Source organism: Phoca vitulina, unplaced genomic scaffold, assembly GCF_004348235.1.
Source record: "Phoca vitulina isolate PV1807 unplaced genomic scaffold, GSC_HSeal_1.0 scaffold26, whole genome shotgun sequence".
Lineage (NCBI taxonomy): Eukaryota > Metazoa > Chordata > Mammalia > Carnivora > Phocidae > Phoca > Phoca vitulina.
The window spans coordinates 18855647-18882880 of NW_022589729.1; the positions used below are offsets into that span (position 1 = coordinate 18855647).

The 27234-nt window shown below is 50.9% G+C and overlaps 1 protein-coding gene and 1 long non-coding RNA gene across 4 annotated transcripts in view; one reads left to right on the forward strand and one right to left on the reverse strand.

Moving 5' to 3' along the window:
* Positions 1–404, reverse strand: part of MFSD4A (major facilitator superfamily domain containing 4A) — a 30953-nt gene extending 30549 nt beyond the window's left edge. For both annotated transcript variants that reach the window (XM_032422212.1, XM_032422213.1), the window contains exon 1: positions 118–404. In XM_032422212.1, the coding sequence (XP_032278103.1) occupies positions 118–347 (230 nt within the window). In that variant the 5' untranslated portion in view covers positions 348–404. The remainder of the gene's footprint in view (positions 1–117) is intronic.
* On the forward strand, positions 200–27118 carry LOC116643438. Of its 2 annotated transcripts, none has more exons than XR_004301558.1 (5): positions 200–288; positions 2806–2974; positions 3481–4343; positions 23446–23788; positions 26767–27118. It is a non-coding gene; the product is annotated as an uncharacterized LOC116643438 (long non-coding RNA). The 2 variants fall into 2 exon arrangements; XR_004301559.1 differs by having other exon boundaries at positions 3481–4247.
* Positions 27119–27234: the final 116 nt, after the last annotated feature.

The following is a 27234-nucleotide window of genomic DNA, read 5'->3' on the forward strand; positions in this document are numbered from 1 at the left end:
GGAAGGGAAGGGAAGGGAAAGGAAGGGAAGGGAAGGGAAGGGCCGGCGCGGCCGTGCCGAGGAGCGGCGGGGGTGGGGGCTGGGGGCTGCGGGGCTCCGGGCGGGCCGGGCACTCACGTCCTCTTGAAGACGCCCCCGAGGGCGCTGCCCAGCAGGAGGCAGAGCTGCTGCGAGAAGAAGACCCAGGAGATCTGGGGCAGGGAGCTGTGCGTCTGGCAGCGCAGGTCCAGCAGCGTGGGCCCCAGGAAGGCGATGCACAGGCCGAAGCTGAAGAAGACGCTCCAGTAGGTGAGCGTGGGCTGCAGGTTGCGGCGGAGCAGCCCGGACACGCGGCCGTCGCAGCCCATGGCCCCGGCTGGCGGGCTGGCGGGCTGGCGGCGGCTGGCTCCGCGCGCCGGTGCCCGAGTGCCGCGCCGCCCGCGGGAGGGCCGGCCGGGCCCGGGGAGGCCGGCGGCGGGAGGGAGGGGCGGGGAGGGGCGGCCCGGCGAGGGGCCCCGCCCTCGGGCCCGGGGAGCGGCGGGGGCGCGGCGGCGGGGGGCGGGCACGGCGTCGGGGCCCGCGCCCTCCTGGTGCGGGCAGGGCGCCGGCCTCCCCCTGCTTCCCGAACCCACGCTCACCCTCCCCGGCTGCGGGAGACCGACCGCCTGCCGCGCTCGGCTCCCACCCCCTCTCCAGCTGCCCGTCCCACCGGCGTCCTAGCACGGCCCCCCGGGGGCGGCGGGGCCTGAGCCCCCATTGCAGAGCTGGGCGAACTGAGCCCGAGACGCCCTGGATGCTCACACAGGCTGGAGGGCGGGATCTTCCAGCGCTTCGCGTAGGCTCGGGGAGCTCCGGTTTCCCCCCAGATCCAACCTGGCCTGGGCTTTAGGTGGAGGAATCCCCGAGCACAGCCCCCTGCACTTAGGGGCTTCACAGATGGACTTCTAGGGTCTGACAGCGCCCCCTTCTTCCCCCGGAATAGAAGACAAAATCACCTACATACATTTTTTTTCCTTGGGAGAGTATTCATGGCTTTCGTTAGAACCTCAAGAGGGTAAGCACTTTAGACAGAAAACCTTAGAAACATCCCATCTTCACGCTAAGCTCCGCCTGAGAGCTGGTCTTCACCTGCCGCATCTCATCTGAGCGCTGGACAGGTGTAGGAAGGAGGAAGATGTAGACTCCATCTCTCTCCTTCTTCCTGGTGGGGAGGGGGGAGGGGGAGGCGGGATGGAAAGGGCAGCGATCTGGAGGAATCCCAGAAGGAATTCCGAAATAGTTCTCTAGGGGGGTAAAAAAGAGTTCTGAGGAAAATTCCTTTTTTTTTTTTTTTTTTTCCTGGAGAAACCCGGGTGGGGTTGCGGGGTGAGAGGTTTAGTCTCCAGACTGGTAGTTCTTGGAGCAGCCTCCGATTGGCACAGCCTGTCCCTCCGCCCAGGTGACCATGGACCTGGTGAGTCCTGTGTGGCCCAGCTTCTGAGGGAGCCAGGGCTCCTGCATTGGTCCCTGGAGGCTGAGCAGTAAGTTCCAGCGTGTCACCTCTGCTCAGGTGTTCTAGCAGTGGCAGGAGCCATGACATCATGGCCACTGGCCCTCTGGGGGGACCAGAGCTGAAGGGGCTGAGGAGGTAGGAGGGTGGGTGCTCTCATGACAAGTCGGCATGAGGACAGGTAACCAACTTCTCTTGCAGGTACTGGGTGCACCTGCTCCATCCCCCCTAGACTCTGGGCACCTGGGAGCAGAGTCGCATGGGGTCTCTCTGGCTCAGTGGGTTGGGAGGTAATAACAATTACTTATTCAGTGGTGGTAATGGTGAGTCTGCAGAGTACTTGTGATTCAGTAACAAGTTATCTTCTGAAAAACAAAAACAAAAACAAATCACAGACAAGCGTTTGATTGGATCCTCTCTGCCAATCTTACAGACTTCTAGAACCATAGAAGCTCAAAGTTGGAACGAACAATCTCCAACTCGAGTACCCCATTCCTGCCCCATAATTGCTGATAAATGCTTGTCAGTCCTGTTCTTGACTGATATCTCTTACTGTTGGGGACCTTACCTATCATTTCCTGTGGGTTTGCTTCCAATGTGAGTCAGCTCCAGTTATAAGGAAGGGTTTTGAGCTCAACTGAAATGCCCCTCCCTGTGGCTCCCCACAGCCACCCGCAGGACTAGGCTGATTGCTCTGGGCATGTTAGTCCTTCACGCACATGACCTCGCCCCAGCACTTGGCTTCTTCAGCCCAATCGCCTGAAATTCTTTCATAATTTCCTTAGATGGTACTCCCTAGATAGATCACCCTACCGGTTCAGCTCCTCCAGCCACAATGGCAGGGACCCTGGTACAGTGAGGCATCCCACAGTGTCTGGGGTGCTAGAAGCATTCTGTAGTTTGATCTGGGTGCTGGTTACACAGCTATGAGCATATGTAAAAATTCATTTACGTACAAACATATGTACGCTTAGGATTTGTGTCTTATAAGCAAGTCATGGTTTGATAAATGAGTGGAAAGTAAAAATAAGTAAATAAAAACAAAGTGAGACCCTCTACTGTGAACACAATACCCAGCCTCCTTAGAGTCAAAGCCTGCCTTCCTTCCTTCTTCCCTGCTTTCTGGCGTGCAGGGCCCTTGTGCTGGGTCAAGCAGGCAGGGAAACAAGTGCAGCAATGAGGTTCTTTCTGTCATGGGGATGCTTTGAGAGCCTGTAGCGGGGAGCATCTCGTTTTGCCTGGGAAGGCTTCTTTACTGGACTGGGTGTGGAAGGATGAGTATGGGAAAAGGTTTCGTTTATTCTCTCTTATTCTTCTTTGTCTCCTCTATTTTCCAGTATCATCACCTTCAGGAAACTTTTCTGGAAAAATCCTATCCGACCCCCAAATACCAGCAAACCCCTGATCCACTCCTTACCCCCTACAATCCTCAGTGTCAGCTGTTATATCCAGGGACGGCCAGCTTCCTCTTCCTGCCACCCTGCCTCCCCCGCAGTCGGTTAAATGGTGAGTTCTTAAGGGCTGGGACTATATTTACCATATTATATTATATTTACCAACTCTCCCCACCCCCATCCAGGTGCCTCACAGAATACCTTGCAGATAGCGAGTCCTGGATAAATAGCTGGGCAATGAATTATTTGCACATTGCCTTTATAATTATTTTTGGTTTTTCTTTTATATATCTTATCTCCCAATGATAACAAGTTCCCTGAGGAAATAGAGGCTGTCCTCTATTTCTTCTGTGTCGAGTATCCAAATGTCTAGCCCTCGCTGGGCACCCTGTGGTCATTCTTCAGTTTTAACGACAAAACCTTGGATGGTCCTTTAGCCACTCTCAGATTTCCTTCTGTGTACATTGGTAGGAAATTATCCCTGTCCCTCACTAGCTCTGGAAAGCAGTGGGGAGACCCAAAAATAAGGAAAGACGGACTAGATTGGCAGGGAAGATCTATGGGAGTGAAGGGTCCTCAAGGCTCTTGCTGACTGAAATCTGTTTATTTGCCTCAAAGGTCGCCTCCTCTGGGAAGCTTCCCCTGACCTTGCTAGGGTCCCTCCTTGGGGCCCCATCCGAAATCATTGCTTATCATCTGTGTACTGCCTCTCCTCCAAGGAAGGGCCATGGGCTTGGTTCTTCACTGAGTGCCAGGACTGGCTCCTTGCTGAGGGCTGTTTGCACCCTACTGACTCCTGCTTACACCTGGAAGTGAGAGAAATCCATAAATGGCCCATCTTGGACCATCAGTGGGTGGCCTACATCCTGGAAATACTTGAGGAGCAAGCAAACCAGATCTAACAGCGAGTGAAGTAAGAGCCAAGTAACCTCTCCACCATCCTTTTACATATGCATCTGAGCTGCCCAAACTCCTTAGTGCACAGAACCACGGGTACACTTTCTCTTCATTCCTATTTCTGTTAGAATTGAAAACCTTCGATATTAAAACATGGACAAAAAAAAAAAAGTTTGGATGATCACAGCCTAGAGGGGGTCACCTGGACTTGGGCCTGATTTCATGTTTGGCAGAATCCTCTCAGTGACCGTGGGCCTGCTTTGGGTCCCCAGGACCCTCTGGTCTCTGTTTCTCAGACTTTGAGGAAGCCAGGCAGGAACAGTAGAAGAAGTCTCCAGTTCAAGGTCATGAAGCACATCTGCAGTTCCTCTGGCCATTCTGGGGAATGAGGCCGCCCCTCCCCTACCTCTGGGTTTTATCTTCACAGCCCCCACATCATCGCCTTCCTAGCCAGAGTGTGCAGAGTGGACTGGCAGGCTCGGTCTGAGGTCAGTATGGGGTGAGTGGCAGACAGCTTGGTGCCAAGGACTGTACCCACATGACCTGGCCACCCTACCCCGCATGAATGCCAACGGCGGAGATGGGTATGTGCACAAAAAGTCTCCTTCGCCAACTATCTGGATGAACCGAGTTATCAGCCTGCGTGGGTGGGGGGTGGTTACTGCAGGTGCCAAGAGGGACGGGAGAGACAGGAGCAGGTGAGATGGCCCAGAAGCATCTTAAGAGTGAGGCCAGTGGCCACATGCATCCTGGAGGGAATACTGCATGATACCTGGCACTTAGCTGGTACTGAATACGTGTTAGAGCTGAACAGTGCTAGCTGAAGCTAGTCTAACTGTGAGGGTTGGAAGGACCCTCTGAAATTAGCCTTTCCCTCAGAAACCGAATCCCATTTACAGCACTGCCCAGGGAGCCACTCGGCCTCACCTTCAGCATGCCTGGGCTTGGAGTCAAGCTGTGAGATGTGTGCAAAACTGAGCCTTGGTTTCCTCCTCTCTAAAATGGGGAGAATCGGGGCATCTGGCTGGCCCAGTCGCTAGAGCATGAGACTCTTGATCTCGGGGTTGTGAATTCAAGCCCCACGTGGGGAATAGAGCTTACTTAAAATAAAAATAAAATGGGGAGAATAATACCTCCCTTACTGTGAGAAAATGTAGACAGGGTGTAATGCAGAAGCTGGTACACCAGGTTCTCAATAAAATTCTCCTCCTCCTCCTCCTTCTTCACAACAACAGCACAAATTGCTCTCCTGGTTTATACACTGGTACAGTGGCTAGCAAAGTATGTCCCTGGACCAGCAACATCAGGATGTCCTGGGAACTTGTTAGAAATGAAGATTCTCGGGGCGCCTCCGACTCTTGAGTTTGACTCAGGTCATGATCTAGGCTCAGGTCATGATCTCAGAGTCATGAAATCGAGCCCTGCGTCAGGCTCTGTGCTGATTTTCTCTCTCTCTCTCTCTTTCCCTCTGCCCCTCCCCCCACCCCTCACTCCTGCCCGCACTCTCTCTAAAAAGAAAGAAAGAAAGATTCTCTAGGGGTGCCTGGCTGGCTCAGTCAATAGAGCATGTGACTCTTGATCTTGGGGTTGTAAGTTAGAGCCCTATGTTGGGTGTGAAATTACTTAAAAATAAAATCTTAAAAAAAAAAAAGAAAGAAACGCAGATTCTCAGTTCTGCCCCAGACCTGCTGGATCGGAAATTCTGGGGGTGCGGCTCAATAATCTTTGGTAAGCCCTCCAGGGTACTGAGCTGCAGCTACAGTTTGCAAATGACTGCTTTAGAGCCACAAAGGAAAAGTCTAATTCCCATTCTATAGAGAGCCATTCACTATTTGAAGACATTCTTCATGTTCTTCCTTGACAAGTTTCATTGTCCCCAGCAGCATCCTCTCCACTTCCTTCAGCCATCCTTCATTGACCATGTATTCCAGACCCCTTGCCATGCTTTTCTCCATTCATGTCATGCTCTGACTGTTAGTGACCTTCATAAAAATGGGGTCTCTCAGTGCTACACTCAGTGCTCCCGAGTGGTCTAAGGAGCACCGAATGCAATGGGTTCGCTGCCTCCTCTTTTCTAGAAACTCTGACAGCTTTTTATTGAGTGCCCACTCTGTGCTAAGCACATGACCTACAATAACTTTTCGTTTATATTTTTTGAAGTAAGTTCTATGCCCAACATGGGGCTCGAACTCATGACCCTGAGATCCAGAGTCACATGCTCTACCAACTAAGTCAGCCAGGTACCCCTTGTTTACTTTTTTTTTTTATTGGGGTTAAACTTACATAGACTAAAATGCACAAGTCTTAAGTGAACAAATTGAATTTTTATATGTGTACATACCCAGGTGACCACCACCCAGATCAAGATACAGAATATTTCCAGCACCCACCCCGGAAATGGTAGTGTGCTTGTTTAATATTATGTCTGTGAGAATGTAAGTTCATAATTCTTCATTGCTATGCAGTATCCCACCGTATACATAGACACAATTTATTTGCATGCAATTTTATTGCATACAAATTTATACACACACAATTTATTTAGCCCATCTGCTATTGATGGACATTCAGGTTGTTTCCAGTTTGGAGCTATTATAAATAAAGCTGCTGTGGACATTCATGTACTTATCTTTTGGGGGACATAAGCATTCATTCTATTGAGGATATGCCCAAAAGTGAAGTTGCGAGGCCATAGGATTGGTTTAGCTTTAGGAGATGTTGCCAAACAGTTATCCAAAGGGATTGTACCAGCATACTCTCCTCCAGAGTTCCAGTTGCTCCGCATCCTTGTCACCAGTTATGTTCATTTTAACCCTCATGTTGGGAGGACACTAGTTTCTTAGGGGTTTTCATCTGCGTTTCTCTAATAACAGATACTGTTCAGTATTTTTTTTATGTACTTATTGGCCACTTGCTCAACTTCTTTTGTGAAATGCCCTTTCAAGTTTTCTACCTACTTTTTTTTTTAAAGATTTATGTATTTATTTTAGAGAAAGAGTGAGAGAGCGCTGGGGTGGGGAGGGTCAAAGTGAGAGGGGGAGAGAGAGAATTTTAAAAAAAAATTTTATTGTTATGTTAATCACCATACATTACATCATTAGTTTTTGATATAGTGTTCCATGATTCATTGTTTGTGCATAACACCCAGTGCTCCATGCAGAACGTGCCCTCTTTAATACCCATCACCAGGCTAACCCATCCTCCCACCCCCCTCCACCCCCCCTCTAGAGGAGAGAGAGAATCTTAAGCAGGCTCCATGCCCAGCGCAGAGCCCCACGTGGGGCTCGATCCCATGGTCCTGAGATCATGATGTGAGCTAAAATCAAGAGTCGGTCACTTAACCAACTGAGCCACCCAGGCACCCCAAGTCTTCTGCCTACTTTTAACATTGGGTTGTCTGTCCTTAGAAAAATTATGTAGGAGTTTTTGTTATATTCTAGATATGAGTCTTTTCTCAGTTACACGTATTATAAATATCTTCTACTTGTCTGTACCTACATTATCTTTAATCTTCACGATGATCCTATGAGGTAGGCATTATTATCCTTTTTTTATGGATGAGGAAACTGCGGCTCAAGAAGGCAGAGTAACTTGCCCAAAGTCACACAGTTAGAAAGTATCGAAGCTGAATTTTGAGCCCACTCCAAAGTCTGGATCCTCCCCATGACACCATCTGCCTCTCACATTCAACTCCTACTTACACACCCAAGGCTGGTGACATTTTCCCCCAGGAACTGCTATTTTTTTAAAAGATTTTATTTATTTATTTGTTAGAGAGAGAGCACAAGCAGGGGGAGCAGGAGAGAGACAAACAGGCTCTCCGCTGAGCAGGGAGCCCGATGTGGGGCTCGATCCCAGGACCCTAGGATCATGACCTGAGTCGAAGGCAGACACTTAACCGACTGAGCCACCCAGGTGTCCCTCCCCCCCCACCCCCCGCCCCCTGGAACTGCCATTGAACTAAGTCTTCCTGTCTTGTCTAGGCACAGTTGATTTATTGAAATCCTATGCAGTATAGGACTTGGTATACGTGGAATAATGGGAAGAATGTGGAATCAGGAGCAAGACAGACCAGCACTAGGTTCTGGCCCCGCACTTGACGGTCAATTCAGGGCTCAACATTGTCAGCCCAATTCTCTTCAAATGCAAAATATCACATCCTTACAGCGTTGTGGTGGGAAGAAATGAGAGCACACTTGAGCCTCTGGTAGAACACCGAGTTCGGTGCCGCCTACACTTCTTAGTTGCCTTCCCCTACCCTGAGCCTCATGTAATTTCCATTTGGGTTTCTCTTCCCTGCCAGCACACTTTGGATCCCAGTTCAGCCATGCCGCCGAAGGGCTATTCCTCCAGCTGTCCCAGATTAATGGCCCCTCACATTCCTAATGGATGGTGGATGGTCACTAATCGTCATCCAACTCATTGAGAAAAATATTGAACACAATGCACCGTTCTCCACCCTCCTAATTAACCTTTCATTCGGAGCTCAGGTGAGCTAGTCATCCAGCCGGGAGCTCCCCCACCCCCCATTGCTACCTGAGGCGCCTGCCTGTGTTCCCTCCATCTCCACTTACCACACTTCCTTGTGATCACCAGCTGGAGTGTCCTTAATGCGGATCGGCTGTCAGCGCCCTGAGGTTAGAGAGTGGGTCACACATTAATCCTTCTGTCTCAGGCACTCGGCACAGCACCTGCCTAGTTCACAGCAGACATTCAGGAAATATTAGTACATGAATTTAATGTTTCATTGCTAGAAGCTTGAACTAACGAATAAACTCTGAGGCAAGAAATAATATTCATGAAGGATTTCGTGAGGGATGTACAATTCACCTATTAGTAATTCTCAGACCAGGCTATATATTAGAATCACCTGGAGGCTAAAGAAAGTCAGACTCTCTGGTTGATGGAGTCCTGTATTGGTGTTTTGCAAAAGCTCCCCAGGGTTTTCTAATGTACAGCCAAGGTTGGAAACCACTGCTCCAGAGAATCTATGTTTTACTCCTGGAGAACTGATCGCATACCCTGGCATACCACTTACGCCCTGCATTAAAGTGCCCTTATTGAATTCTGTTGGGGCTTTATGCCTTGTTTGAATGACCCTACGATATGTCCCTGCAGTTATGGTGGGGATGTTGTTGCCAATGGACCCCTATAGGAAGAGGCACAGGAGAGATTCCTCTTGGGCATCGGTACCAAGAAAAGCTATGATTCTCCTGAACATCCAGTTCTTTTTTATCTTGTGGATGCTGGGAATCATTTAATTAGCACTCTTTCCAAGCTGATAGAAACTGCTGGAAAGCTCATGGCCAAAGTCATGGTCCACCTTTATCACCTGTACAGAATTATATAGTATATGTATCGCATGCTGACTTGGTTCCTCTTTATTTTCTGTCCTTTTACTCTCCTTTACTCATCCCTCCCTTTTTTAGTTGAGATATAATCCCAATACCATAAAATTCACTCTTTTAAAGTGTATGATTCAGAGGCGCCTGGCTGGCTCAGTTATAAGAGCATGTGACTCTTGATCTTGGGGTTGTGAGTTCGAGCCCCACGTTGGATGTAGAAGATTAGTTAAATAAATTAATTTAAAAAAACAGAGTGTTGGGGCGCCTGGGTGGCTCAGTCATTAAGCGTCTGCCTTCGGCTCAGGTCATGATCCCAGGGTCCTGGGATCGAGCCCCGCATCGGGCTCCCTGCTCAACGGGAGGCCTCTTCTCCCTCTCGCACTCCCCCTGCTTGTGTTCCCTCTCTTGCTGTGTCTGTCTCTGTCAAATAAATAAATAAAATCTTTAAAAAAAAAAAAACAGAGTGTATGAGTCTGCAGTTTTTAGTATATTCACAAGATTGTGTGATCATCACCACCACCTAATTCCAGAACATTTTCATCACCCCTACAAGAAACTCTATCCCCATTAGTAGTCACGTCCCCATCCCCCTCTTCTCAGCCTTTGGCAACCACTGTCTACCTTCTTTCCTTATAGATTTCCTTATTCTGGACAATTCATAGACATGGAATCATATCATATGTGGCCTTTTAGGTCTGGCTTCCTTCATTTAGCATGTTTCCAAGGTTCCTCCATGTTGTGACACACCTCAGTACTTCACCCCTTTTTATAGCTGAACAAGAAATTTCATCCGATGGATGTACCACATTTTGCTTTTCCGTTCATCTGTCGATGGACATTTGGGTTTCCACTTTTTGGCTATCATGAATAATGCTGAATTCATGCACAAGTTTTCATGTGAACGTGCTTCAGTTCTCTCAGGCATATACCTACAGTGGATTGGCTGGGGCACATAGCAACTCTATGGTTAACTTTTTAAGAATCTTTTCTCACAGAAAATTATTTTTTATCTTGTTGTACTGTACGCCTCTCTGTAAGCCTCTACAAGTCCTTCTTTCTGGAACAAGGCGGAGTATAAATAAATAAATAAATCCCAAAACACTCCCAAGCCATCTGTTTAATAATCTGTGCTAGAATTTTGCCAGGATTCTATATTGAGCCATTTGGTCCGTTGTTTCCAGAAATACCTTCTGTGTCTTTGTGAAAATCAGAACATTCTCTCATCTCCAATGTCCTCATCGTTTATCCTGGTTGCTTTTCAGTCCTACCTGCAAGGTATTTCATGACGCGGGTGTCTAATTCCTTTGAATCTGGCCTCCAGCTCTCACGTGAAGGTGCATGAGCTCCCACCGCCTGCCTTCTTGTCTACCTTGTGATACAATTAAATGTTTATATCCAAGTACTTCCTGCACTCGGTTAGAACTAAGGTTGAACAGAGGAGCCCATGGTGAACAGCCCCACCTCATTCCTTCTCTCCCCTAGTCTCCCCCCTCAGAGGCAACCACTTCTACCTCTGTTATTCTGGGAGTGACTTCCATGTCTCTAAATAATATGCTTATGCTGCTGTTTCTGGATTTCTCCATTTTAGACATCCTCTATTGATTTAACTGGGGAGGATGGGGATTTAGTTCACATACATCATCCGTACAGCCCTCTTCCCACTCTCCTCCCAACATGGTTAAGAGAGCTGTTTTTATTCAGTTCCTCTCAATAAAATGAAAATAAATCTGTTGATTATGTTTGCTGTTTCAGGTAACATATTTATATCTTTATTTCTCATCCTGTCAGCTCTTGCTAGTTTGGACGCACTATTTTGTAGGCTAAGCCTACCCTCACTCCTACCTTTCCCTTGGGCTCTCCTTCCCAACTTCTGTCTTCTGAACATTTCCTTGAAATGCTCAAGATTGCTAACATTATGTTCTAGCTTTCTAACCATAATTAGGTCTTCATGCTTTGCCTATAGGTTTGTTCTAAAAGTTTAAGTCCAATAAATCATTTACATTTGTGACAATGTAAAAATTGTTTGTGGCTGAACCAGCGATGTCTTATAATTACCTTTCCTTTTATTTGTTTTAGTTTATCCTAGAGTTTGATTGACTCTCTTCTTCTCTTGACTTGACATTATCATTTCAAGTTTGTGTTCCAACTTTTCAGCCTATCGAGTATTTGGTTTATGAGGTCCCCCTTTTCCCTAAGGACCCCCCACACAGGGACCTCTCTCTTATGCTCTAATTTGGACAAGTTGCTTTTTTGTTTGTTTGTTTATTTATTGATTTAGTAATCTTTATGCCCAACATGGGGCTTGAACTCACAACCCTGAGATCAAGAGTCGCATACTTTTCTGATGAGCCAGGCAGGTGTCCTTGAGTGAGGTGCTTTTCTGTCACATAGCTGTCCGCCTGGGACTTCTTCCTGTCACAGATGCCCTGGCCTGGTCCCACTGTTTTCCCCTTCCTTCCTCCTTCTCTCCCTCCCTCCCTCCTTCTTTCCCTCCCTCTCTTTTTCTTCTTTGTTTACGCTATCATTTTCCCCACACCCCATCTTCAAGTAATTTCTTAAGAGGGGGCTTATGGTACCTGGATTTTCTGAGTCCCTCATTTCTGAAAGTGTCATGGCTCCGCCCTCACACTTGAATCATAATTTGGATGGATATAGACGTCGCATTAAAAATTGCTTTTTTCGGGGCGCCTGGGCGGCTCAGTAGGTTAAGCATCTGCCTTCGGCTCAGGTCATGATTCCAGAGTCCTGGGATCAAGCCCATCCGTGTGGGCCCCCTGCTCAGCAGGAAGCCTGCTTCTCTCTCTCCCTCTGCCTGCCCTTCCCCCTGCTCATGCTCTCTCGCTCTCTCAAATAAATAAAAAGTCTTTTTAAAAAAATAAAATAAAAATTGCTTTTTTCACACAATGTCAAAGGCATTGTTCTAGCCTTAGCTAATGGGAATCCTGAGGCCAGTCTGATTCTTTTTTTTTTCCTAAGATTTTATTTTATTTTATTCCTTTTTACATTTTTAAATTAACATATTATGTATTATTTGTTTCAGGGGCACAGGTCTATGATTCATCAGTCTTACACACTTCACAGCACTCACCATAGCACATACCCTCCCCAATGTCCATCACCCAGCCACCCCATCCCTCCCAACCCCCTCCACTCCACTCCACTCCTCAGTTTGTTTCCTGAGATTGAGTCTCTTATGGTTCGTTTTAAGATTTTATTTTTAAGTAATCCCTACACCCAATGTGGGGCTCGAACTCACAACCCCGAGATCAAGAGTCGCATGCTCCACCTACTGAGCCAGCCAGGTGCCCCTGATTCTTATATTTTTAGAGGTAAATTTTTCCCCTCTAGGGATATCTTAGAATCTTGTGTTTACCATTGCTATGTTAAAAGTTCACCATGACAGTGCTTATGTGTGGGTCTCTCATTCACTTGTGATTCTTGGTGTCCCCTTTGCATTTGAAAATTCTGCTCTTTGGCTTTGGGGAATTATTTTGTTTTCTTATTTGAGAATTTCTTCCATTACATTTTCTTTGTACTTTTTTTTCTGGATAGACTTTTATCATAATGATTCTCTAATTCTCTACCTTCCAACACCTTTTACTGAAATATTTATTTCTATAGTCCTATCTTTAATTTCTGGTTGCTCACACTATTTTCTTTCTTTCTTTTTTTTTTTTTTAGAGAGAGAGGCAGCGTGAGGGGGAGGGGAGGAAGTGGAAGGGGCAGAAGGAGAGGGAGAGAGGGAATCTCAAGCAGACTCCACACCCAGCACAGAGCTGGATGCAGGGCTTGATCTCATGACCCTGAGATCGTGACCTGAGCCGAAATCAAGAGTCGGACACTTAACCAGCTGCACCATCCAGGCACCCCACTCACACTATTTTCTGGTTGTTTCTTTCATAGGATCCTGTCCTTGTCTGGGGATGCAACACCCCCTTAAATCACCCTGAAAATACTTATCCGTTATGGAAAGTTTTCTTGTATCTTCTGTGTCTGAAGTTACTTCTCTTTCTTGTGGAGCATTGTCCCTGCCCCTATGTACTTACCTTTGTTTCCTTTTCACACCAGAAGCTTTTGTCAAATGTCTGACGGTCTTTGTCTTTCCATATTTAAGAGTGAGACTGGACTGGTCAGTTGGCAGACTTCATTTCCTTTGGGAAGGGAGCCTGGGTCACGAGGGGTGGGGGACTCCAAGTAACGGAGGTGGCAGCCCCTTCTTTGGGGTCGTTGAACCTTCTGATTGGGGATGGATCCCTGGCTGCCCCATGTGTTGTTTAGGGATCTGCTGTCCCTACGCTGTTGGCCAATCCTTCTCTCGTCAGCCACAGCACCACCTCCAGCCTCCTCTACGCGGTCCAACCCTGTGGTCTCTCTGAGGCCTGAGCCCCGCTGTGGTTCTGCTGGGATGATGTGGGGCCTTCCCAGCCGCCTCCCACTCTGTCCTCCCTCTTCATCGGGGACCACTCTTCTCCATGTCCACCGCTATCTACTCGCCGAAAATGTTCATCAGTGCTGGCCTCCCTCCTGTTCTCTTCCTCATTAGGAGAGTGTACTTTTCTTCATTGCTTTATTGTCAGTTTAGCGGGGGTCACAGGAGGGATGACAAACGTGTGGCCAGTAGTCTGTCTTGAAATGGATATCTTCAATTCCCTCTTTCTTTTGGTTTTGTTTTTATTTTTATTTTTTTTAAAGTAATCTCTATGCCCAATATGGGGCTCGAACCAACGACCCTGAGATCAAGAGTCGCATGCTCCACTGACTGAGCCAGCCAGGTGCCCCTTCAATTCCTTCTTAATGTGTCTGTGTTTATGTTTGTCAGAACACAGGAGAATGAACCAAATTCAGTTTCATGCTCATAAATATCTCGACAGTTTGGGAACTGGAGGTTCCTGAAATCTGAGGGGCTCTTTCCTTCTGTTTGGCTGTTTTTATCCTACTTGTCCCTTCAAGACAGATGGGGCTTCCCCACCCACCCCATCACCCCGTCACCCCATCGCCCCATCACAGACCTCCACACACTCACTTCCGAATGCCCACTCGTATCTCTGTCCAGAACGTGTTGGAGCCGCAGCTCCAGCTCCATCCACCGTCTTTGTTGGGCGGTTCTGACCCATGGTTTAGTCCCGGGTGGGTTTCTCCTGCTCAATGGCAGAGCCTCCTGGACCGCCCTTCCTGCCCCCCTGCCCGCAGCAGGTCCAGCCTTCTTGCCTTCCAAGTTCACACCTGCTTTCATCCGTCATTTACATCCAAAGAGGGACATTTAAAAAAAAAAGATTTTATTTATTTATTTGACAGAGAGAAACACAGTGAGAGAGGGAACACAAGCAGGGGGAGTGAGAGAGGGAGAAGCAGGCTTCCCGCCGAGCAGGGATCCCAATGCGGGGTTCGATCCCAGGACCCTGGGATCACGACTTGAGCCGAAGGCAGATGCCCAACGACTGAGCCACCCAGGCGCCCCCAAAGAGGGACATTTTAAAGCAATTGGTGTCCCCTCTGCAGAGGGCTATTTGGCATCAGCCATCAACACTTATGACTGTACCTGACCCCTGACCTGCGATCCCTTCATCATCATGGTCATCATCATCGCACTTCTAGGAGCTTATCCCGGGATAGAGGTGTTCTTATGCAAAATGACGCGTGTCCAAAGTTATTTATTGCAGCACTGTTCGTGTAGGCAGAAGACTGCGGGCCACCCGAATGACTAAGAAGAGGCAGAAATTAGATACATCCATATCATGGAATATTATATAGTCATAAAAAATGAGAAAACTCTTTATATATTGATAGGAAATAGTATCAAAATATATTTAGTAAAAGCTGGGGGATGCAGAGTGAGTGCCTGACACTCGTGTGACACTTGTGTAACGGGGAGAAGGTAAGATGTGCTTATCCTGTCTGTGCACAAAGTCCCTGGAAGTTTACAACATTCACTGACTCCAAGGAGGGGAGCCAGCTGGGGGGGGATGGGGTGAAAGGGACATTTTCACTATATGCGCTCTTGGACCTTTTGAATTATGGAGCACGTGGATGTGTTGTCTATTAAAAATAAATAAAATTTAAAACTCCCCCTTTGTATAATCTCAATTTAGTTTTTTTAAAAGCGCACATAGGGGCACCTGGCTGGCTCAGTTTTGGTGCAGCATGTGACCCTTGATCTCAGGGTCATGAGTTCTGGCCCTACGTTGGGTGTAGAGATGACTTAAAAATAAAATCTTTAAAGAAACCAAAAAAATTAAAAGTAAAAAGCACACATATTATACTAAATTATTATAAAATGGGGCGCCTGGGTGGCTCAGTCGTTAAGCATCTGCCTTCGGCTCAGGTCATGATCCCAGGGTCCTGGGATCGAGCCCCACGTCGGGCTCCCTGCTCAGTGGGGAGTCTGCTTCTCCCCCTGCTTGTGCTCTCTGTCAGATAATAAATAAATAATCTTTAAAAAAATAAATTATTATAAAACAACTTGTATGTTAATCTATATTCTCTGAATTCAGAAGATGTTCTAATATAACATAATCTTTTAATATGAACTATGCATTTCGCTATAATTAATATGCCTGTATGTTACATATTATATTTATCAAACATATCTTCTTTTTAAAGTTCTCTTTATAAAAAAGAATCTGCAGGGAAAACATCAAAATGTTAACAGTGGTTATTTCTGGGTAGTTGGCATCCGAGTGATTTTAATTTTCTTCTTTCTCCTTTTGCTATTTCTCCCCCAGTTTTTTATGATAAAGATGTATGGCTTCCAGGGCGCCTGGGTGGCTCAGTTGATTAAGCAACTGCCTTCGGCTCAGGTCATGATCCTGGAGTCCCGGGATCGAGTCCCACATCGGGCTCCCTGCTCAGCTGGGGGGTCTGCTTCTCCCTCTGACCCTCTTCCCTCTTGTGCTCTCTGTCTCTCATTCTCTCTCAAATAAATAAATAAAATCTTTAAAAAAAAAAAAAGATGTACGGCTTCCAATAATCAGGACAAAGTCATGTACGTTCCTCCACCGCAGTGTTTGCAGGATAAAACTCAGTCCCTTTCTATAGGCCTGTCAAGGCCCCTGCCTGCATTTTCATCCTCCTCTATTGCTCCCCACGCCCCCCCCCAGGATCTGTGACTCATGAGCAAGTCCCCTTGGCTGTTCTCCCCTGTCCTTCAGTAACGTGACCCAGCCTATCCAGCTCAAGTGTCCCCCCTCCCAGAAAGAATCGGGGGTGCCCTCCTCTGTGCCCCGTAACCCACTGTCTCCCTCTGCACTGCATTCTTCACGTGTGTGGCCTTTGTCTTACGAGTCACTGTGCCCAGGTGTAGCCCAGCCCCTGACTCACCCGAGGGCCAGGAAGTTCAGGGCCTCACAGCTACTCCCTCGTGGCTCCTTCCGCCTTCTGCACCACGGAGGTGCTAAGGGAGGTGCTGTCGGCTGCAGTCCCCCCTTGACTTTGGTGTCTCCTTTCTGTGTATCAGAGTTTCTGGGGTGTGAACTCGGTGTTCTGCCCGATCTGGCTGCAGTCCGAGCTCCCCTCCTCGTGAGCCGCATTCTCAGATAGGCCTGCAGCTTCCATGCCAACGGTGGGTCCTGGACCAAGCCGTTGTGGTCCCATGTGAGGAGAAGGGGCTCTCCCAGGATGACGGGTCTGCAGGAGGCGGGGGAGGAGGCCCTTTTCTCATGTCCTTGGAGAAAGTGCAGCTGCGAGAGGAGGTGACATTTGGGGCAGAGACTTGCCCACTCCAGGAACCTTCCAGTCTTCCTGCCCGCCCCTTCCTGGAGGGACACTGGCCAGAGGGGAGGAGATGGGAGCAGGAGGAGTGACCGGGCCCCACTGCCCATCTCCTTGCCTGGAGGACTTGAGTCTTCTTGCCATTTTGCAGATTCATGCAGAAGAAACCTGCCGCCGGAGAATCCCGCTCGTTCCCAATTTCCCAGAATGCACAGACCCAGTGATTCACCAACAGTCCCCTGCGCCCCACATCTCTCACACCAAGCTCCGCCCCCAGTTCACAGGGGAGCTGAACTTAAAGGAAATGGCAGAGGGTGGAGGTCAAGTTCCTTTCCTCTCCATTTATGCCCTGGCTTAAGGGATACTCTTACAGACTCGCCCCTCATCCAGCCACTGTCGCTCTCATCCTTATTCCCAAGGAGATTGCCCGAGAGGATGAGTCCCAGCCTGAGAGCCTGGACGCTGGCATCCTTTGCAGCACAACTCTCTGACGACAGCACCAGGGCTAAGGCTGGATGCGGCAGGCATGCGGCCCCGGGCAGACATGGGCAGTTACCTATGAAGCCCGGTGTTCAAAATCCTTCCATTAATAAGCACTACTGGCTAATGTTTACCTAGACCTTAGTATGTGCCCGATGTGTTCTGAGTGCTTTCCCTGTGTTAAGGAAATGGGTACATTGACGACATCTCTGTTTTGCACACAAGGAAACTGAGACATGGAGAGGCAAAGCAGGTGGCCCAGGTCGCTTGGCTAGTGGATGGTCTAGCCAGGATTTGAACCCTCCAGCTCCAGAGCCTGTGCCCCTAACCACAAGGCTAAACTGCCAGGGGAGAGGCCCTCCCCCAGGCTGACTGTGCTTCTTATTTGCAGCTTCTTGTGAAGTGCACATATTCCCGGGGAAGGCCTGGGTATGCCTAGTTCACCTCCTGGCTATGAATTGGCTTAGCAGATCCTTCCCCAGGAAGGAGCTGGCTACGGGCCTGAGGATGGCCCCTGGGTTCCTTGCGGGGTAGGTGGGGAATGGAGCCTCTAAAGAGGGTGTGAGGGTCAAGGAAGAGAGGAGAGGGTCCTTGGAGTTGCCTGAGGGTGGTGGGGAGGAGAGGGGGAACAGTGAGGCCCCCCAGCTCAGCGGGGACAACAGCAGGGAAACAAGATGAGGAACAGTAAGGGTAGAATGGGGAAGGGCTCAAGCTGACCCTCAGAGCCCATGCTTTTGGTATGACCTCCTGAAGTGGAGTGAAGGGGCTTGAGAATGGACGGACGGGGGAGTGGACAGACGGACAGGGGAGGGGAGTGGTGGCAACGGCCCTCCAGGCCTGACTGGGGCTTCGGAGTCCTGTGGGCCACAGCCTGAGCCCTGACCCTCCCAGGATGCCCCAGGCCACTCCCTCAGAGTCCAGAGTCACAGTTCTGAATTCCAAACCCCCACACCCAACCCAGTTCTTGGCTCCCCAGTGGAATGAAGTGGGTCTGTGCCTACTGGATCCTGGATGCTGCCAGGAGCCTTCTGTTGGCATCGCCTAGAACCTAGAATAAGCTTCTTCTACCACACACCTGCTGCTGCCCATTCAGTGCCCACAGCATGCTCCCTGGGTCGTCACAGCAACGTGGGGAGGTGGTCTAGATGAACCTCATCTGGCCTGTGAGGACTTGAGCTCAGGGAGGTTATCCCTTGCCCAGGATTCAAACCCAGATCTGCACACACCGAGTGTGACACTCCTTCCGCTCACCCACAGCTGCACCCGGGGCTTCCAGCCCCTGCTGTGGCTGCGGGGCCTTCCTGGGGTCCCCATGCCTCAGGAGTTCCTTGCCTTCCAGACACTCTAAGCGCAACTTCCCAAACCTCTATTTGCTTCAGAATTGCCTGGGGAGTGTGTTTTAGATGCAGATCCCTAGAGTTTACCCCCCAGAGCTTCTGACTATGGAGATCTGCGTTGGGGCTCAGGACTCTGAATTCTTAGCAAAGCCCAAATAATTCTTTTTTTTTTTTTTTTTAAGATTTTATTTATTTATTTGTCAGAGAGAGAGAGAGAGAACACAAGCAGGGGGAACGGCGGACAGAGAGAGAAGCAGGCTTCCTGCTGAGCAGCAAGCCAGTTGTGAGGCTCCATTCCAGGACCATGGGATCCCAGCATCATGACCTGAGCGGAAGGCAGCAGCTTAACGGACTGAGCCACCCAGGCGTCCCAAAACCCCAAATAATTCTAAAGCAGGAAGTTCCTGCTTGCACCCAGCTCCGAGAAAACTGTACCCCTTGTCATCCAGGATCTCCGAGGGGTCTGTGCCAAGCTTTTACCCATGGCAGGGGTCCACAAACACCGCGGGGATGAATGAAGACCACTTTATCCCTGAGTCTGTCACGCGGGTTCCTCTTGTGGGTAATGGGAGACTTTTCTAGGCTGCAGATTGGTTGTCTTCTTAGGTTCCAGGCTGCCTCTCCTGGGTTTCACTGCTCAGGCAAGGGACGTGTGAGGTGAGAGGGCACCCCTTGAGGTCTTGGCAGGGGCCTGGGGCTGCACCCACGTTTCCAGACCAGGTTGGGGCTCCCTTTGGCTAAAGTCATAGAATGGAGCCCAGACCCCAAGGCAATGTTTCTCAGCCTGTGGCCCAACCACTTCAGAATCACTTGTGTTATTTGGCAAAATGCAGATTCCTGCCACCCAACCCTGCTTTATTGAATGAGAATGGGGGATGGTGGGATGGGGGTAGTGTGGGGACAGGGTCCAGAACTCTGCATTCTTAGCTAGCACCCCAGCCAATTCTTTTTTTTTTCTTAAGATTTTATTTATTCATTTGAGACACAGAGATACAGAGAGAGAGAGAGAGAGCATGAGCCAGGAGAGAGGCAGAGGGAGAGGGAGAAGCAGGCTCCTCGCTGAGCCAGGAGCCCGATGCGGGGCTCGATCCCAGGACCCTGGGATCATGACCTGAGCCGAAGGCAGACGCTTAACCATCTGAGCCACCCAGGCGCCCCTCTGCAGCCAATTCTTAGGCATGTGAATGAGAAATCCTGCTATAGAACATGGACTTCGCAGTATCACAGACATGGGTTCAAATCTCAGCTCTGCCAAGAAATAGCTCTGTGTGTGTGTTGGGGGGGGGGTTGGAACTAATTCCTTAACCTTTGCGAGACTCCATTTCCTCATCTATAAGAAGTGGGTTACTATGCCTGCCATTGATCTCTCTTTTTTTTTTTAAGATTTTATGTATTTATTTGACAGAGCGAGAGAGCACAAGCAGGGAGAGTGGCCGGCAGAGGGAGAGGGAGAAGCAGACTCCCTGCTGAGCAGGGAGCCCGATGCGGGGCTCGATCCCAGGACCCTGGGACCATGACCTGAGCGTAAGGCGGACGCCTAACAACTGAGCCACCCAGGCGCCCCTGCCCATTGGTCTTGCTGTGAGGATTAGCTCAAACCGTGAGGGGACCTGGATACATAGCTGCGGGCACCAGGTCCCCTCTGGAGCACACCCAGCCCCGCGGTAGAGAGAGGGATGCATTAACAAATGCCTTCCCTGGGAGTGGACACCCAGCATTACTCATCCAAACCCTGAGCTGCTTTAACACATTTCTGACCTTGCATTTCCTGTGGGGTGAGCTCAGTGAGGCTTTTCAAAGTTGTCTAGATGGGCTCCCATCCTCAGGTGTGGGAACTCCAAGTTGGAGCCAGGTGATGTAAACAAAATAACCATTCAATTTGGCTCCGCCTCTGTGCAAACCTCCGTGTCCACCCCTACCCCCCCCCCGCCACCCCATTTCCCCTCCACTTGACATTCCCAAACCCCTCGCTCTGTGGGACAAAGCCCTCTTGGCAAACGGCAGGTGGGCCAGGAACAGGGAGTCATCTAGTCTTCCTTGCCTCAGCTCCCCCAGTCTGGCTGATCCAAAGAAATGCCAAGGCTTTTGAGAAGCTTCAGTCATTCCTAACGGGTCAGTTCCCTCCGGAAATATTCCCCAGCTCTGCTGAAAGCCTGCCAGGCGACTTGGTGACGTCCAGCTCTCGGCCCACACAATGGGCACGGGCCGAACAATGTGGAGTAGGGAAAACATCCCGCCTGTCCTTAGGCTCACATCCTCCTGGGACCCCACCCACGCCCACCCCAGGGCTCCCAGAGCTAGTGGGAGGGCCGGGGGAGGAGAAGGAGGGGTGCAGAGAGGGGGCCCAGAGCAGCTGTGGACGAGGGAAGGTGAGGAGTGGCTGCGTTCTGAACCAGCTGGGTGAGTCAGATTAGAGGTCAAATCTGCTTATTCTGGCTCTCTTGCCAGTATTAGGAGCCAAGGGCTCAACAGCTCCACGCTGGGATGAATTAAAATCCTGGCTGGCAAGCAAAGCAGTTCAGAGGGCAGTGAGGCAGGTGGGCGTACCTGGTGAGAGGCCTTGCTCTGTCATTTAACTGACCATGTGTGCAAGGTGTTAAACCTCTAGGGCCTCAGTTTCCACATCCATGGAATGGGGTCATCGTGCCTGCCCTGTCTACCTCACAGGATGTTGTCAGAGCAAAATGGGCTTCTGGGCATGGAAGTGCCACCATCGTTGCCAAGGGATTACTTGGTCACCAACTGGTGTCATGCCCTTAACAAAGCAGTTGGAGTGGGGTGGCACATCTGGGGGAGATCACACTGAAGACCCCCCGGGGAGTTGAGGATCTGAACCCTGGAAAGAGACCTGACAGACACTGGGAACCGAGTACTGAATATAGGCTGGGAGGGGTGCCTGGGTGGCTCAGTCGTTAAGCATCTGCCTTCGGCTCAGGTCATGATCCCAGGGTCCTGGGATGGAGCCCCGCATCGGGCTCCCTGCTCTGAGGAGAGCCTGCTTCTCCCTCTTCCTCTGCCCCTCCCCTCTCGTGCATGCTTTCTTTCTCTCAAATGAATAAAATCTTAAAAAAAAAAAAATTACAGGCTGTTAGACTTTCTAGATAGTTGGGCTTGGGGGTAGGACTGGTTGGAGGTGGGGGGTGTTGGAGGGCTTACCTAGAGGTCACATTTCCATACTAAGCTCCGTTTTTACTCAGGTTGTGTGTATTTGGGTGACCTTTCGGGCGACAGAGCTTATGAGGGGCTGAAACCCCCTAAGTCCTGGCATCAGCATGGATATAGCCCAACCTGGCGCCACCAGAACTGAGCACATGAAAAGTGTTCAAGGAGTTGATTAAGGAAGGCTTCCTGGAAGAGGAGAGTTTGAGGCAAGCTTGAAAGGAGGAGAGAGGGAAATGACTCTTACAAAACACTAAAGTGAAAATCTGGAGCGGGGAGGATGCTCCAGGGCATCTGGGGCCCCCCTTCATGATAGGGACTGGAGCACTGAGTCCCAGCAAGGGGAAGGCACCTGCCCAAGGCCCAGTGAGTCTGACTGAGCTGGAGCTACTGAGGAGGTGGAAGAAGTCCAGACAGAGGGAACAGGGACAGATGCACTCTGGGGGTGCAAAGGCTTGAGGGAGGAAGCGCCTCAGGGCAAGGTGGGTCCTTGGCCCAGCAGCGAGAGTGCAGAGCATGCCGTGGATGGTCAGATACAAGCCAGAGAAGGAGGGTCAGAGCTAGGGTACAAAGGGATACAAAGGGCTTGGGAACCTTGCCCTTGGGAGGGTCAGAGCTGGGGTACAAAGGGCTTGGGAACCTTGAGGGGGAGATGACAGTAGGACAGTCGATGGCTTGTTGGAGCCCCTCTGCACCCAGGGCCACGTTCCTCTGAGCATCCTGGGGGCGGGGGCGGAGGGAGTACGTTCTGGAAGCACCTAGAAACAAGACTGGCTTTACCTTGTGACTGTAAATGGGCACTTAAGCCTAAAGAAGTCTGAGCTCAAGGCAGGGGTAGCATGGGGTGCGGGTGGCTCCCTGCTGCCGGGAAGGGAAGGAGGAACTGGGGAAGAGGGGATTCCAGCAGTTTCCTGATATATCAGGTGTTTCATTTTTATGTTAATTCATTTTTATTCACAACCACCAGCTGAACTGAGGGTGCAGGTGCAACTCTATGAGGCTTGCAAAACTCACAGGTACTGCAGGGGCTGAGGAAGGGGAGGGCGGGGAGGCTGACAGGGGCAAGGCCTCTGGGCTTATCACAGGGGCATGTATGAGGGGCGGATGACCAAGCCCACTTCGAAGCCATTATTGTAATTTATGCAATCGCCTTATCTTTCCCTGACCAGATGGGAGTTCCTTGAGGAGAGAGCACTTTACTTATTTCCAAATCTTTAGTGTTTCACAGACTTGCTTGGGCCAAGGAGATTTTTAATAACTGTCTGTTAAAGTATTTTTTAAATTTAGGTAGTTTGTTAAGCTTACAGCACTTTGCGTAACACAGAGATGTGTTAGGATAAGGGACATGGGAGTTCTCAAACGCTGATGGCAGTTTGGGAGGACGGGTGTTCCCCACGGACAGAAGGGGTTTTATTCATTCCTGTGCCCCCACACAACCCTTCCTCCCTCTAGTGAGAAACCTCTGACCTCTGGTCACAGCAGTCTCAGTGAAAACAGAGGGACGAGGATGCCTGTCGCCATTCTGGGAGACAGATAACAAGGCTAATACTTATGCAACACTTATGTGGAGCTTTCTACGTGGCCACTACATTCTGAGTGCTTTCCATGTGTTAACTCATTCATCTCCACATTAATCCTACGATCCGCCTATTTTACAGATGGGGAAACTGAGGCCCGGAGCAGCCACGTGATGTGGTCCCACAACCAGAAGTGGTGTAGCAGGATCCAAGTGGAGGCAGCCAGGCCGTTGACCTCCACACCGCACTGCTCCATTGCTCGTCCACCCCAGCCTTCCCCATTGCCTCGTAGGGTGGAGCTGGGCGGTCAACTCCATTACCAAGTTGGACTCTTGGCCAGAGGTGCACAATCACAGGTGGCTGAGGATAACCTCTCAAGGCAGGTGCCCACAGCAGGAAATGGTACTGGCCCCGAACCCCTGGGCCCATCCCCTCTTTCCAAGGCAATGCTCCCACTCATCAGCTCCAGCTCCTGGAATCCCAGGTTTGTTCATTACCCACACCCCAGAGTCACTCCCTGGTCTTGAAAGGCCAAGGTAGTCTTGTGGTAGAGTGAGTGACTTCACTGGGAGGGTGGCCCAGCCTCCTGGAATCCAGGGGGGAAGGGGGTTTGTGGGCCACGGTAGGATGGATGCACTGCACACACACAGCCCCCTCTCTGATAGGAATTCCAAGCACCGTGGGCCACGTTTTCCTCAGCTACTCTGAGCAATGCTTCTCACCTGTGGGCCATCCCTTGCTGCCCCGCCTGGCAAAGTGGAGCCCCATAGAATACAAGTCAGACCAGGTACAGATCGGGCCGACCCCAAGATGGCGCCTTCCTCTGTAAGCTGCTCAGACTTAGCAGAGACAGGGCGTGTGCCTGGGACTCCCAGTGGGTGCTGCCCCGGCGTCTGCCCCAGTGTTTCTAGAGACAGAGCACTCACTACCTCCCAAGGCAGCTGACCCGCTTTGAGTGACACCTTGACGCAATGCTTTTATTGTAGACTCTCTTCCATGATGACTTGCCCAGCTACATTTAAATCTCCATGGAGACAAAACGCTGGTTGAGGTCAGCTTCTAAAAGTCTTGCAAAATCTTTTAGGTACAATGTGCTTAATACATTCTTACTAATGACTGAGATCTTATCAAGGGTCAAGAAAGCAAGAAAAGAAAAAGTGGCCAGTTTTAATGCCAGGACTGGGATCCCTGGGGGGAGGAGGGAGCTGGAATTCCTCCTCTGGGAGAAGGGGCTGTGTGTGTGCAGTGCATCCATCCTACCGTTTAACGAGCACTCGGTGCCCAACCACTTGCATGAATCCTCGCAATCCTGAGAAAAAGGGTGTTGCTGCTATCTCTGTTTTACAGAGAAGGAAACTGAGACACAGAGAGGTTAAGGAACATGCCCAAGGTGACCCAGCTTGCCAGCAGCAGAGCTGGGATTTGAATCCAGGTCCATGTGTTTTGGAGCCCTGGGGTGCGAGACTCCTCCTCGAGAACCCAGGGCCCAGCAGACTCCTCCTCCAGGGAAAAGGTGGATGGCATAAAAAGGTTTCGTCGTCTCTGAAATGTAAAAGAAAAAAAAAAGATCTCGGTAAATTTTAAAAGGACTAAAAGACAACTCCCCTTCCCCCAAGTAACTGAGATCTCATGAGAGGAAGCCAAGACCACATCCTAACTGACTCTGAGACTCTGAGCTCCCCCGAGTAGGGTCTAAGTCAGGGTCAAGTTTGTATCCCAGGTACTGGAAACAGCCTGGCACAGAGTCAGGAGCCCTCAGATGAATAAGGAATGAGGGAGGGAGGAGTCAGGAAGATGAGGCTGGAAGCTCCAAGCAGGGAGGAGCGCTGACTGCAGCCCGGAGGGCAGAGCCACGCGTATGCCACGCTCCGGCTGAACCCTGCCTGCCCACGCAGCCGCGGCCACAGCGCCCCATGCCTGTGTTGGCCTCACCAGAAAACCCATGAGGGCGAGAGACAGGATGACACTTGGCACCCAGAGAACTTCTCAGGGGTTGGAGGCTCGGGGAGGCTGCAGAATCTTGTTCCTGAGGGAGGAGGCCAGGGCTGATGGCTGCTCCCCAGGTATAAGTCCCCCCTCCCCACCACCACCAGGAAGAGGAAGGAGGGCAGGGGCAGGAAGAGGGGGTGGTAGAGGGAAAAGGGCAGAGAGAGGTCCGAAGAAGGGAGGGAGGGAGAGGAGAAAGGGCTGATGGGGAGGTGTCCGAGGAGGGCGGGACCCTCCCTGGAGCCCAGCTCCGAGCACCAGAAAGCACGCCAGAGCACAGGAGCAGGACTCGGCCGGGGTCCTACGCTGCCCTTTCAGCTGGTGGATGGTGGGAGGTCCACAGGGTCCGGAGGAGGAGCTGGGGGACGGCAGGGGGTGCGTGGTGGGGTCGGGGGGACAGTGACTGTCGGCTAACCCTCTGGTGCCTCTGGTCACCTATGCTTGTAGGTGGCCGGAGGGCGAGGGTGCTGCTCCCAGTGCCCAGGATCCCAGAAGTGTATCCTCCGTGCAGACGAGTGAGGGGAAGCCTCCGTGCTAGCCGCCCACATCTACCTGGGAGGCAGGTGGTGTGGCACAGAGCGTGCTGCTGCGCCCGTGGGCAGATCTGGGTTCAAATTCTGACCAGCCCGCTTACTCTCAGTGTGGCCAGGCTCACCCCAAAGCCTCAGCCGCCTTACCCGGGAAATGTGATGGTAGCCCCCACCTCACAGCACCCGCGGGAAAGAGGCTCCTCCCTCCTCCTTTTGCTCTGGGCTCCCTCCTTGGGCCTGTAGGGGGGGGGTATCCTTCCCCTCCCCCTCTCACAGCACCCTCCTCACGGGGCCTCCCTGAACCTCGGAAAACAGAGATCAGTGACTTCCCATTTCACAATGAAACCCAGAGCTTCACCCCTTCATGCCCCACAAGACGCCACATGAGTGGTTCACAACCCTGGCTACACATTACGGTCATCTGGGGACCTTTTTCAAAACTGCGGAGTTGCCTGGCCCCACCACCAGCAGATCTGAGCGAATGGATCTGAACTGGAGTGGGGCATCCTTGCTTCCTCCGTGCTCCCCGGCGACCTCACCAGCCCGCTGGGCCTCGGTGCCCCAGCCTGCCTCCTCCTTGCTCACACACACACACACACACACACACACACACACACACACGCCCTTCAGGGCCTTTGCTGGAATGCTCTGTCCTTGGGGGTCCACATGGTTCCCCCTCACAAGTCACTGCTCCCCCCTGATCTTATCAGAGAGCCTCCACCCCAGGCCATCACATCTCCCCTGACCCTGCTTGATTTTGCTTTATCACACTGCTGACCCCTCGATGTGCCTTGTGGTTATTTGGGTGACCGTCTCTCTACGCTCTATGACAGCAGGGACGTTGCTGGTTTATTCACTGCCCCATCCTCAGGGCCCAACACAGTGCCTGGCACGCAATGGGTGCTTGACCAAAATCTGGGTAAAGAAAGGCCCTCTCTGCCCGCAGGCCTGAGCTCCTGGAAGGTGAAGGCGGACACATGCATCTGGGTGTCCTGGCGCCCAGCACAGGACCAACCAGTCTGTGACCAATGCATGGTGCTGATGATTTGCTCTGGAGACCGAAGGGCTGGTGGAATGCTGTGGAGCGTCGCGACGGGAAGGAGGGGTCTGAGCACACGGAGGTGGAAAGATGGGCCGCAGGGGCTGAGTTGCTTCAAGGAAGAAAAGAAGGAGGTCTGGCCTACCACTTAGCCGGCCCAGGCGGCCCGGTAGGGCGAAGGCAGTGGTGGCCTGTGGGACGTCAGCCCTGACCACCGGACCATACAGTAGGGGCAGGACGACGGGAGCCCACAGGAAGGCAAGGGTGGGGCAGGGGAGAGCCAGCCCCAGGCCCCACCCCCACCCCCGCAGCCATCACTGATTAGGATCTTTTGTCGGGAGGCTGCGGGCTCTTGCAAACCACAAATGCCCCCCC